At 38.9% G+C, this 12,455-nt stretch overlaps 2 protein-coding genes across 2 annotated transcripts; both read left to right on the forward strand.

The window, feature by feature from the left end:
* Nucleotides 1–4,188: 4,188 nt before the first annotated feature.
* LOC148357507 (claudin-4-like) lies at nt 4,189–5,951 on the forward strand. The gene has a single exon (XM_088346486.1). The coding sequence runs from the start codon at nt 4,761–4,763 to the stop codon at nt 5,421–5,423; it is 663 nt and encodes a 220-aa protein (XP_088202612.1). The 5' UTR covers nt 4,189–4,760; the 3' UTR covers nt 5,424–5,951.
* Nucleotides 5,952–10,151: 4,200 nt separating this feature from the next.
* On the forward strand, nt 10,152–12,303 carry LOC148357508 (claudin-8-like). The gene has a single exon (XM_088345427.1). The coding sequence runs from the start codon at nt 10,200–10,202 to the stop codon at nt 11,112–11,114; it is 915 nt and encodes a 304-aa protein (XP_088201553.1). The 5' UTR covers nt 10,152–10,199; the 3' UTR covers nt 11,115–12,303.
* The last annotated feature ends 152 nt before the right edge of the window (nt 12,304–12,455 follow it).

A 12,455-nucleotide genomic window follows, 5' to 3' on the forward strand; every position in this document is an offset into this window, starting at 1 on the left:
AAAAAACTTCAAAATAAAATTTACCATTCAACTACCAAAAATGAAAATTGAAATAACAGTAACATAAAGAAAGAAATATATAACCAGGCTAATATATACAGTGCATCCGGAAAGTATTCACAGCGCTTGACTTTTTCCACATTTTGTTATGTTACAGCCTCAGTCCAAATTGTATTAATTGAATCTCTTATCTCAAAATTCTAAACAAAATACTCCATTATGACAATGTGAAAAAGTTTTTTTTTTTTAAAGTGAAGCGCTGTGAATACTTTCCGGATGCACTATATATATATATATATATATATATATATATATATATATACACACCCCGCGACCCCTACTGATGATAAGCGGTGCAACTAATGAGATGATATATATATATATATATATATTTATTATTTTCATTTCCCAAATTATTTTTATTGTTTAATATGGATGTCAACGCGTCTGTGTTTGCTACTGTGAAGTGAAAAAATGTGTAGCAAATAATATAAGTACTACATGATAATCCGAAATTGAAAACAAAAAACAAACTCCAGTCTTGAGCCACTGTTGGTCAATTGAGCTGCCATATTTAGTATTTTGACAAAAAGGTAAAAAACTTGACTGAGGAAGTGTATTGGGTTAAACCTTAGATCTCATATCTCTAGCATTAACCTTAACACTCTTAACACTAGTCCAGGGATCGGCAACCCAAAAATTTGAAAGACCCATAACAGACCAAAACAAAAAAACAATTGTGTCTGGATCCGACAAAAAAATAGAAGTATAAAAACACAATTTAATTTAAAAGAAAGGTGATTCATACAAATAAGTTAGTCAGTCAAGTCAAGCCAAGTCATGTTTATTTGTATAGCCCTTAATCACAAAGAGTCTCAAGGGGCTGCACAGACAACAGATTATTGCAAACCACAGACTATTATTACACTATCCCCTGATCTAAAACCAACATGATGGCAAGGAAAAACTCAAAAACCTCAATATGAGAAATATGGAGAAACCTTGAGAATTCAATTGTATATATAATACTTATTTAGAAAACAACCCATCACTCAAAAAATACATATATATTTCCCTCGCCAATCTTTTTTCGTTTTCAAACATTTATAAAAAATCTCTAGGGACCCACTAGGGCAGCGCTAAAGAGCCTCATGCGGCGCACTAGCCCTACCCTAATTATTTCCAACCCTAACCCCCTAAAAGTTACCCATAAGCCAAACCACAACACCTAACTGCGCAAACCTTAAACCCAAACCTAAAACCACTACCCCTAACCCCGTGCAAACCCTATCCTAAACCCCTAACTTACGGTGTCCAAATCTTTCAGAAAGCGGGCCAGATTTGGTAAGTTGAAAATGTGTGGGGGGCCAACTATTCAGCCAGGCATTCTTTAATAAATTGACCTTTCGTGAAAGGTTTGTAGTGCTTGGCGATCAGCGTTGCGACCTCATAGCTTGCCTTTGTAGCATTTCTATTTGATTCCCAAGGTATCGTGAAAAAGCGCTGCTGTGCTGTTGAAACAGCTTCCAGTTGTTTCACATTATTACGGCATTTCTTTCCAGTTAGCCCTTTGTATTCAGCATCCCTCGTGATATTATCTTCTTTGAAAACAGCCACAGTCTCTTGGCAAATTAGGCAGCTACAGCGATTTTGTATTCGGTAAATAAAATATTTTAATTTCCACTTGTCCTGGAAGTCAACCCTGACAGTCAACTTTCCATTTTTTATGTACAGTTGCCAGGTCGGAAATAGGGTGGGCTAAAATTCTCACAGAAAGCCTAGGGCTTTTTTTACTGGCCGGCCACATATTATTGATTTTATGACAGGCCGCAGGCCAGTAAAATTTGATCAGGGGCCGGATTTTGGACATGCCTGCCCTAACTCTTCTTTCGAACATTGATGTAACATAGTTTCTTCTGTTTTATCCAATTACATTTGACATCACCATGATTAGGCACCTGGTGTCCTGTGTTTGTTTACCTGGTAAGCGGAAACGGGAGTATCACTCAGCAAAACCAGCGGGACCGGTTTTATAGTTTCTGTTCCCGATGAGCTTCTGTCGAGACAGAAACAGTCGACAAAAGTCACACCCCCGCGGGCTTTTGGAGAAATGTTGAAAAATGGACCTGGTTCATATTTTTCAGAGACTGTTGAGGTCATGAGATAGGTAACTAATATATTTGGCTAAATAGTAAAACTGAGAATGATTGATTCCTGGCCCGGTCAATGGTGTAATCAAGTTGTATATTAAATATCAAATGTACCTGAAGTAACAAAACAATAAGTTGATACAAAAAAAATTCTGATAGGTTGAACTAATTGATATTCAAGTGGGTAAATAATATCTTGTTAGGTTGCGCTTAAGCTAACATACTAATTAGCCTCCAACCATTAAAAAAAAATACTACAACAAAATAAACGTGGCAGTATTTCAGAGATTCTGTCGAAATGTTCAAACATTTGTCCCCAAATCTTTGAAATGTTTACAATATTTTTAGTAGTTGACCATAACTGTAATTGTCAGTGGTAGCTCAAATGGTAAGATGCCTGTCTTACACTTATGGTTTTCTCAGTTCATTTCCCAATCAAGTACAAATAATAGGGCTAGGGTTTCGGTTGGACCTAAGGTTAGGGTTTTGGTTGCTTAATCAAAAACTCTAATATGGTATCAGTGGTATCTCCACAGGAAAGATTCCTTTCTTCCACAAACAGGGTTGTGGATAATTTCTGGGGTTATGGTTTTATTTGGATCTAACCGGGTGGAAACATTTGTTGGCCTGGGAAGGGCTGTACTTTCCCAAGACACACCGCAAGAAATGGTGCCCCTACAACACTAGTGTTTAAGGGATGGATTAGGGTTAGAGTTTTGATCAGAGTAAAGGCAACAGTGTTAGCTTTACGGCTTATGTGCCTGTATTGCAATCACAGGGTTCTAGGTTTGATACCCAGTCAACACGGTACAAATATATAATTATTTTTTGTTGGCGCTACTAAAACTCTGCCTCCAACCAAAATCCCCCAACCTAAGATTTTAACTTTGACTGAGGTTTGAAACCAACCCTTAACTGCAATACAGGCATCCTAGCAGTTAAGCTACCAGTGCTGCTTCTAATCCCAACCAAGAGTTGATTGCAACAGTACTAGTAGTTCAAATGGTAAGGTGCCTGTATCACACTCACAGGCTTGTCAATTTAATCTCCAGTCAAGGAAGTACAAAAACGAGGATTATTCTTGGATAGGATTATCTTTGAATTTGCACGTGGTGCCAAACTATTGCTGAGTGATACTCCCGTTTCCGCTTACCAGGTAAGCAAACACAAGACACGCTTGTGCCTATTCATGGTGATGTCAATTGTAACTGGATAAAACAGAAGAAATGATGATACATCAGTGTTTGAAAGAAGAGTTAGGGCAGGCATGTCCAAAATCCGGCCCCTGATCAAATTTTTACTGGCCTCTGTCATTATGAGTGCTCTGCAGGAAAGAGGTTTAAATATAATGGAAGCTAGAGCTCTTGTTTGTAATAGGAATAAGTGGAGAGGTGTTGTGAAAGGATAGTGGCATGTTTGGAAACCTTCTAAGGGATGGGCAGGGCACCCGTATGATGCGGCAGGGGTAAAGACGTGAAAGCTGTCGGGCCCTGCTGTTTAACAGACGAGTGTGCTGTGTCACCCTGACCCGAGTGACATGGACGCTTTCTTGTGTCCTGTTTCACCTGGAGGGACGAAAGCATGACCAACTTAGGTGCCTAACTTGTTTGGGTGTTTGGGCATTTGGGTTGGCAATGGTCAAAAAAAATTTGTGTGCGTTTTTTTGCTACTTTTTATTTTTTAATTTTCTTTTATTTTCTTGATTTTTGTATGTGTTGTCTTGCTGTCGGTCATGCCTCTTGAGGGATATGACCAGGGTAGATAGATAGATGGATAGGATTATCCTAACCTATCTCAGACAAAGAGATAGGTTGATCATACAAAAACTAATCATCGAAGTCGTAACACCTTGACTAAGGACTTGACTTCAGACCCTTATGCGTGCTATACAGGCATCTTGGTAATTAAGCTACCAACGCCGCTTCTTAACCCAACCAAAGCTGTAACCCAAACACTAGCTCTAACCAAAACCATAACCCAACCATTGAGTTGATTGTAATAGTACTCGTAGTTCAATGGTAAGATGCCTTTATCACACTCACGGGTTTGTTAATTCAATCTCCATTCAAGGCAGTACAAATACTAGGATTATGGTTGGAGCTAGAGTTAGGATTTAGGTTGCTCGGAAAAAAACTAATCATTGAATGTGTAGTGCCTTGACTGGGTAATTCAATACAGTCTTGTGAATGCATTACAGGCATTTTAGCAGCTAAGATCCCAGTGATGCTTATGAATCCAATCAAAACTCTAACCCTATCACGAACTCCAACCAAAACCATAACCCTAGTTATAGCCAAAACCGAACAATTGATTGGAATACTACCGATAGTTCGACTGCAAAGGTATTACACTTACAAACTTGTCAGTTCAATCTCCAGTCAAGGCAGTATCAATCCGAGAGGTTTTGGTTGGAGCTAAAGTTACGGTTTTGGTTTCTTGTACCAAAATTATAATCATCTTAGTGCAGTCAGCGTTGGCACCACGTGCAAAGAGGCAGGCACTTTTTTTTCTCTCCACTTTTTCAAACTTCGTAGCCAAAACCAGACGGATGACATTGCAAAGCGAAAGCCGCCGCCCGAGCTCCCTTGCAGAGAGTACGAAAGTGGAAACATGAAGGCCAAACTTGAGATCCTGGCCATGGTTTTGGGCTTTTTGGGCCTGTTTGGCGCAGTGGCCATCACGGTCATGCCCATGTGGCGTGTGTCGGCTTTTATCGGCGCCAACCTCATCGTAATGGAAGTCCTGTGGGAAGGCTTGTGGATGAACTGCTACAACCAGATCGACGTCAAAATGCAGTGCAAGGTCTACGACTCCCTTCTCATCTTGCCGGTAGAACTGCAGGCGGCGCGAGGACTGATGGTGGTAGCGGTTGTGATAACGGCGCTCGCCCTCATCGTGGCCGGATTCTCTATGCCGAGAAGCACCTGCTGCCGAGACGCACCCCGGGCTAAAAATGCGACAGCTGCTTTTGCCGGGTGCTTGTTCCTGCTAGCCTGCCTGCTAACGCTAGTGCCGGTGTGCTGGGTGGCGCACACCGTCATCCGCGATTTCTACAACCCGACAGTGGTGGACTCACAGAAGAGAGAGTTGGGGGCATCACTCTTTTTGGGTTGGGGCACCTGCGGATTGCTGCTGGGCGCCGGGGCTGTACTGCTGCTCAGTTTTTGCAAACGAAGAGCCAAGGACGACCAAATCTATGGCGGTACCTACCGGCCGGCCGTCGCCAGCATAAGGACCGGGTCAAGTTTTCACAAGTACAATGAGTATGTGTGAAAGAACCAATGCAGGAACCAGTTTGATCTTAGGGAAGATTTGTTTATTGGACTTTAAGAGGAAAGTGTTGAACTTGAAATCATAAAAAAACAATCTTTAGGCTGGATCTGATTAGCTTGATGCTAACAAGGAGTAGAAAACAGAGGCTAACAAAGAACAATTGCAAACTGATACTGGACAACTAAAGGTGGCCCAAAACAGGTAGATAGATGGAAAATCGCATCGTATCAAGCTAAAAACACCTAGCCTAGCTATGTGATTGTCATCTGTCTGTTTTGATTTATATATATATATATATATATATATATATATATATATATATATATATATATACATTTGCTTTAGCTTCTGCGGAGAACTACAGTATAGCAACTTACTTTGTGACCAGCTTTATGTATATATATACATTCACTGTGTATCTCGATTGTATTGCCATTGATCTGAAACACAAAATGATAAACTGTAATTATAAGAATATTTTATCACTGGACAAATTCCCTAATAAAAGTTCAAAAGCACTTTACTCTACTCTCAAGGCACCACATTATGTGTTGATTATCCCCATGACCACAAGCCATGTTTTATATTTACTGTACTGTGAATATATTTTCGAAAAGGGGAACCAAATGTCCTCTTAATCGTGTTTTACTTGATGTATTTCTTATTTTTATTTCTTGGTGTCGTCTTCCTTTTATCGAGCTTCCAGTATATTCCGTATCATAAAAGTAATTTACGTTTACAAAGATTTCTTTTTATTTCTCAAGTAGCGTTTTTTTTTCAAACAAAAGTATTTGTTTATTATTTTTATTATTGCGGAAGTTTTTTTAAATTCAAATTCCAGGTGACCCCAATTATGAAAAATGACACGCTTTCAGAGATTTTTTTAGTCATTCCTGTGAAAAGCTTTCTGAATGAATATTGTACCTGTTTACATGTGACATCAGATAAAGCCCGCGGAGCGTGGTCACAGGATTCACCAAACTGGTGATCCATCGTCATTAAAAAAGTTGGAATCCAATTATTGAAACTAAAGGCAGAAAAAAAGTCCTAAATCACATTTTTTTTTAAAAACTGATTAAAAAACATTTATACTTACTTTATAATAAATTAAAAAGTTTTCAGATTTAATTCCCCCCAATGTTTCTGGTTCGAGCTTTCGCTCTGAAAATGCTGGTCTACTAGTGGTCCCAAGAGGCAAGAAGAGAACTGCAGGATTGAGAGCGTTCTCCATTCGGGCCCCGGGATTGTAGAATGCTCTGCCCCCTGACATTCGATCTGCAACCTCAGTGGAACTGTTTGAATCTAGGCTTAAAACACACTTCTATTCTCTAGCTTATGAATGACTAAAATTTCTGTGTTGACAATATCAGTGTATTATTTGTTATTTGTTAACATCCATTGCACCATAGTCACCCTGAAAGGGGGAATACCTCATGTGCGGTACCTTCTCCAGGTTTCTTCATTTTCCTCATGTTGAGGTTTTTGAGTTTTTCCTGCCCTTGTGTAGGTTTTAGATCAGGAGATGGTGTAATACTAGTCTGTGCTTTGCAATAATCTGTGGTCTGTGCAGCCCTTTGAGACTCCTTGTGATTAAGGGCTATACAAATAAACTTGACTTTTGGCAGAAGCGACGATGTTACCGCTCATTTGTGACAGGTTAATCTGAGATTTATCAAGACAGTGCTCCACTTATTTGTCATTGTTATGTTAATACTCGTAAAAAATATTATTGACGCAACCTCTGATAATAAAAAACTTTTACTTACTTTAGAAAAAAAGTTAAAACATCTTTTGGGAAAAAAAAACGCCTCCAAATTGGAGAAGCAATTGAAACAGCGCATTGCGCCTACTTTCCAGGTGATTTATCAAGACAGTGATAAACTGATATTTGTTCGTACTAAATTATTAGTGACTTTTACTAGCATTTTATTGAGTCGAAAGTTTTACAAATAGAAAATATAGAACTTATAAGTACTTTAAAACAAGATATTGTGGCAAAACGTTGCCATTCTTGTAGACGGAAAAGAAGACGTCACCACGCAGTTGCAGAAGGATCGCGCATGCGCCTACCTGAGAGGCGGCTGATCTAGATACTTTGACATTTGCATGCCAGTCAACCTCCACGACTCCTTGCCTTTACAAATTGTCGTATTTTCCCTTACAAAATAATCTTACACGATATTTTTTTTTCAAACGTGTTTATTTATGTAGTTTAACATGTTATATTGTACATTTGTTACGTTATAGCATATATACTGTTAATTAACATTTTGTTGTGAGATACTGAGTTGCTCGACATGAATGAGGTTTATCATAAAAACAAAGTTCAAAAATTAAGTAGCTTGGACGTTCACTGTAGAATAATACATTTTCTTATTCAAGTTATTAATTCATTTTCTGCATTAAATTATTGTTGGTAATATACTGATAACCACAAACCTGTCTTTTTTCATTTTTTCCTTTTATACTTCCTTTTTTTCTTAACTTCTTTATACAACATAATTATTCGTAATATAATGCATCAAAGCAAGTGAGCCGTTTGAGGGATATGCTTTAATGAGTTGAGCCGAAAAAGCCGGTTCTCTAAAAAGAGACGGACTTACTTTCACTACACAACTACCACTGAAATCCGATGTTTTTTAAGACCACATGTATTTCAAATTTACTCAATCAACCCCGACTGTTGTTTTCAGATCAGAATGACTTACGGCGTTTTAATTCAGGTTCGGCCATCGCGACTTGATTGTATCCAAAGAAAATTCAAAACTATGTTGTAATGTAGGCCTACTGCTCTGCATTCGCTTTGTTCACGTGTGATCGGAATGATGCATGATGGGAAATCCCCAGGCGGCAGACGCATGCGCACCGTAGCATCAAACCGCTCGCTTCGTTTGCAACAAAAAAAAACGATACCGAGACAAAGGCTACCGCGGCGAACTCATTTGACTTGATTGATTTGCCGTTTCGTGATAGTCGGTGTTTACCGGGTGGTACCCATAATTGACAAATTTCCGTACAGATTTCCTTGTACGTCGTACACTTCTTAAAATGCATAATAAACGTAATTTGTACGGGAAAAAAGTACAGGTTGACAGGTATGCATTTGTACCTTATGAATTAATGCTTAAAACAATTGTTATCGAGGCAAACACTTGATATCATTTACGTATTTTAAAACAAGTAGAAAAGTGTCTGGTGAAACGCTACCATATTTGGAGAGGGGGAGAGTGACGTCACCAAGAATGTATAAAATTGTATATTTGTTGACTATGGGACACAGGCTCTGGCATTATTCTTATTGATCAATTTTCTCAAATCATCCCACATCACCAGGAAAATAAAACGCACTGAAAAAGATCTTTAGTCTGGCGGGTTTGGCGGTCTTGTTGAATTTTGTCATAAAATATATGATACGGCCCTCTCTCAAAAGAATCTAAAGTTTGCTGTGGTAGGATTTTGGGTTGAAAAGGTTCCTGATCCCTAGGCTAAGCTATGTACATAAATAGTTTTATTTAATATTATTTTGATTTTACTTTGGCAAAAATATTTGCAAACTGCGCCAAGTACCATCAATTCCCTCCTACATCTTTTTCTTGTCACTATTTACTCTTCTGCTCATTAAACGCTAAAATTCCCTAAAAATATTAGCCTAAATGTAGTGTCTGTAACAAAAAAATAATCTTAATTGCTGACGCCACCTTCTAGCTGAAATCATCATTGCAGCCTCTGTCAAGCTGCATGTGTGCCATGTGCACGTGAACGTGTCTCTCTTAGACACGCTCAAATTAATTATTTCTTCATCTTTTTGAGGACTGTTTTTAAAACAGTCCTTTTCTTACTTTCACCATTTCCAACCTGGAATAAATGAAAACAACCAACACGTGCGAGAAATCACTCTTCACCACCCACCTCCCCTTTAGCCTCTTTTCGTCCATCCCAATGCGCTACGTGGCAGCGAACAGCGATGATAAAAGTAAGATAAAAGCAGATAGACTCGGTGAAAATATACAAAGCTCTTTGAACTCAGTTGGTCATTATTAACATATACTTGTGAAAAAACTTTTTAAGGACACCTCAAACTACGCACTCCACCCTTAAAATATACAGTGAAATTGTGCAGTGTAACTGCAACAAGTGATATTTTTCTCATTATAAGAAGCCACTTTATTCAAAGTACAATAAACTTGCTTGTTTGAGATGCATTTTAAATCCTTCAACATTTTTACTTCTTTCTTTAGCATTATATTATCTAACTGTTTGCTTTCATTTAATCGACTTTTTCTAGGGGTTAATGATGATTTAATGAAGGAAACACTCAAAATTAGCATATAATTACATGCCCATCTGTTATTTATCATTTTATATTGCACCTTTTTGCCAAGTCAGTGCAAAATAAGTATAAGAATGTATTCATTTATTTATTTTCAAGGTTGTTTCCTTTTAGTTTTTGCCAAGGGTTTCACTTTTTCAGTTTTGAGCCCATCCATTTTATATTGTGGACTATTTTGTGTGTGTGGTCGGCAAATTAGCCATTTCAAAGTGGCCTTACGAAGAAAACATTTGGACAGCCCTGGCCGTTTCATTTTGACCCCTAAAATCAGTTTCATTGTTTACGACTTGCTACTTTTGATTAAATCAGTATTCAAAGCACCGGTTTGACGACATTTCGGGCGGCTCAACCAGCTTGTTAGCATTTTTGTGGGCGTAGAACCAACGCTCCCAGTTCCACAATTTTAACTTCTCTTGGCAGAAGCCAAATCTCTACCGTCTGTGAACATGGCCTCTTACACAGCTTATAGCGGCTACACTAAACCACCGCTATCCTACGCCGCTTCCTATTACGACGAAAAACAACCCTACACGGCCGGCTACACGGCGCCCTACACGGCACCCTACTCTGACTACACCGACTACAAAGACTCGGTCTACGAAGAAAAGAAGAAAATCGAAAAGCGTAAGAGGAAGTACGCCATTTGCTGCGAGGTAGTCGCGCTCATAATTGGATTCATCGGTTTAATCGGAGTAGCGGCGGTGACTGGCCTGCCCATGTGGAGGGTGACGGCTTTCATCGAGGAGAACATCATCGTTTTCGAAACCCGTTGGGAGGGTTTGTGGATGAACTGTTTCCGGCAAGCTAACATCCGAATGCAGTGCAAAGTCTACGATTCGTTGCTTTTCCTACCGCCCGATCTGCAAGCGGCCCGCGGTCTCATGTGTGCATCGGTGGCGATCACCGTTTTTGCCTTGGTGACGTCAGCTGTGGGAATGAAGTGCACCAAAGTAGTAGACCACCGTGCACGTACCAAGCATATTGTTCTGGTGGCTGGTGGTTCGCTTTTCCTGCTAGCTTGCATCACAACGCTTATTCCAGTTTCCTGGACGGGACATCGGATTATTCAAGAGTTCTATAACCCGTTACTGATTGACGCACAACGTCGGGAATTGGGCGAGGCGCTTTACATTGGATGGGTGACGTCTGCTTTGCTGTTCGCCGCCGGGGTTATTCTGTTGTGCCGCCATGCACCAAGAGTGCAGGAACCAGAAGAACGGATGATTTATAACCCCGCATCATACGTCTACCAGCCGGGAAGTGTGTACCCGCCACCTGCCAACTACCAACCTGCATACTCCTACCAGCCGGCCTACTCTGCACCACCGCCAGGATCTGTAGCCTACACGCCGGTGCAGTAGGGCGACTGATGAACAAGTTTGCACCTAGACAGAGATTGTTTATTTCTGTACTGCCTTGGGAAAGGCTGACAAAAAACATACAAAAATATTGTGTTTTTTTGTAGAATTGATTAATTCTATAAAGTGTTTATCAAGTGTGCTGCAAGGTCACCACCATGGTGCCCAGGGGCACCGCTTAGCTCCCTAGAATCCCCTGAGTAGTTCACGAACTAGTTTTATACCTCATCAGGGATGAGTCAGGGTGCCTATGGCGCCAATAAATAACAAAAAAAGTAGCTTTCACCTGCAAAAATGTCCCTGATCCTTGTTGGGAATTTGTACAGTAGAGTCTTAATTTGTATTCTTCTTTTGAGGGGGGAGCCACTGACAGAACAACAAAAAGTTGAACGTTTTATTTTTAGTCAATGCACCGAAATCAGTGAATTAAACATTACAGTACAAAAAAGGTAATCATTTCAAATCATTTGTGAAAAAGGTACTAGCTGAACATTTTCAAAATTAACTTGAAAATCTTTAACATTTGTCAACAGAATCTATAAAATGATAAACTGTTCACTGCTTCACCAGATTTCAACATGGAATATAAATTCAAATGTGTCACATTTGTTTCTTAAATGAATTTTTTTTTGTTTCACCACATTATTTAGCCAAAGTATTTGGGGTATATTTGCATGTGCAAAAATAAAATAAACCCCAACTTGTAGTATATATGAAATGAAATATCAAAATTAGTCATATACCAAATTTGTTTTTTTTTGTATCGATGGTTCAATATACATGTACAGTAAATATACATCAATATTATCTTTCTGTAGTGAAGTGGTTAGCACATTCACCTAACATATATACATATATATGTATATTTATACATATAATATATATATATATATACATATATATATATAAAATAATCGCTATAATGTAAAAGAGAAAAAGAATTATCATATCTTTCTTGGGGAAAAAACACTTTTAGAGAGATACATAGGTATATGTATTTCTTTTTAAGGCGCTAAAAAAGGACACTCCTGTTATACATCATATTTCACTGTTTAAATTTGTATTTTTGTCTTAATGCTCAGCATGAAGCTTTTTATGAACTGTACATAATTTGATTTTGATCCCAAGAATCCACAAGAGTGCTCAATAAATGTAAACATTTGAGAGGAAAAAAGAATGGCCTCCCTTGATTTTGTTTTTTTCCGCGTTTGACTCAGCGGTGAGTAAAAGCTGGTTTCCTCTTTTGTTTCTGTGGACTAAGCGACCCGACTGGTCTGACCGAGACAGCTTCTCAGGTCCGCCTACCACAATCAACTGAGGAAGTGACAAAGGACACATTTTGTA

The sequence above is a fragment of the Urocampus carinirostris genome, chromosome 10 (assembly GCF_059441175.1).
Source record: "Urocampus carinirostris isolate Australia breed hairy pipefish chromosome 10, RoL_Ucar_1.0, whole genome shotgun sequence".
Classification (NCBI taxonomy): domain Eukaryota; kingdom Metazoa; phylum Chordata; class Actinopteri; order Syngnathiformes; family Syngnathidae; genus Urocampus; species Urocampus carinirostris.

Coding starts and splice junctions, on each gene's coding strand:
- LOC148357508 (XM_088345427.1), top strand. CDS start 10,200: ATGGCCTCTTACACAGCTTATAGCGGCTACACTAAACCACCGCTATCC.
- LOC148357507 (XM_088346486.1), top strand. CDS start 4,761: ATGAAGGCCAAACTTGAGATCCTGGCCATGGTTTTGGGCTTTTTGGGC.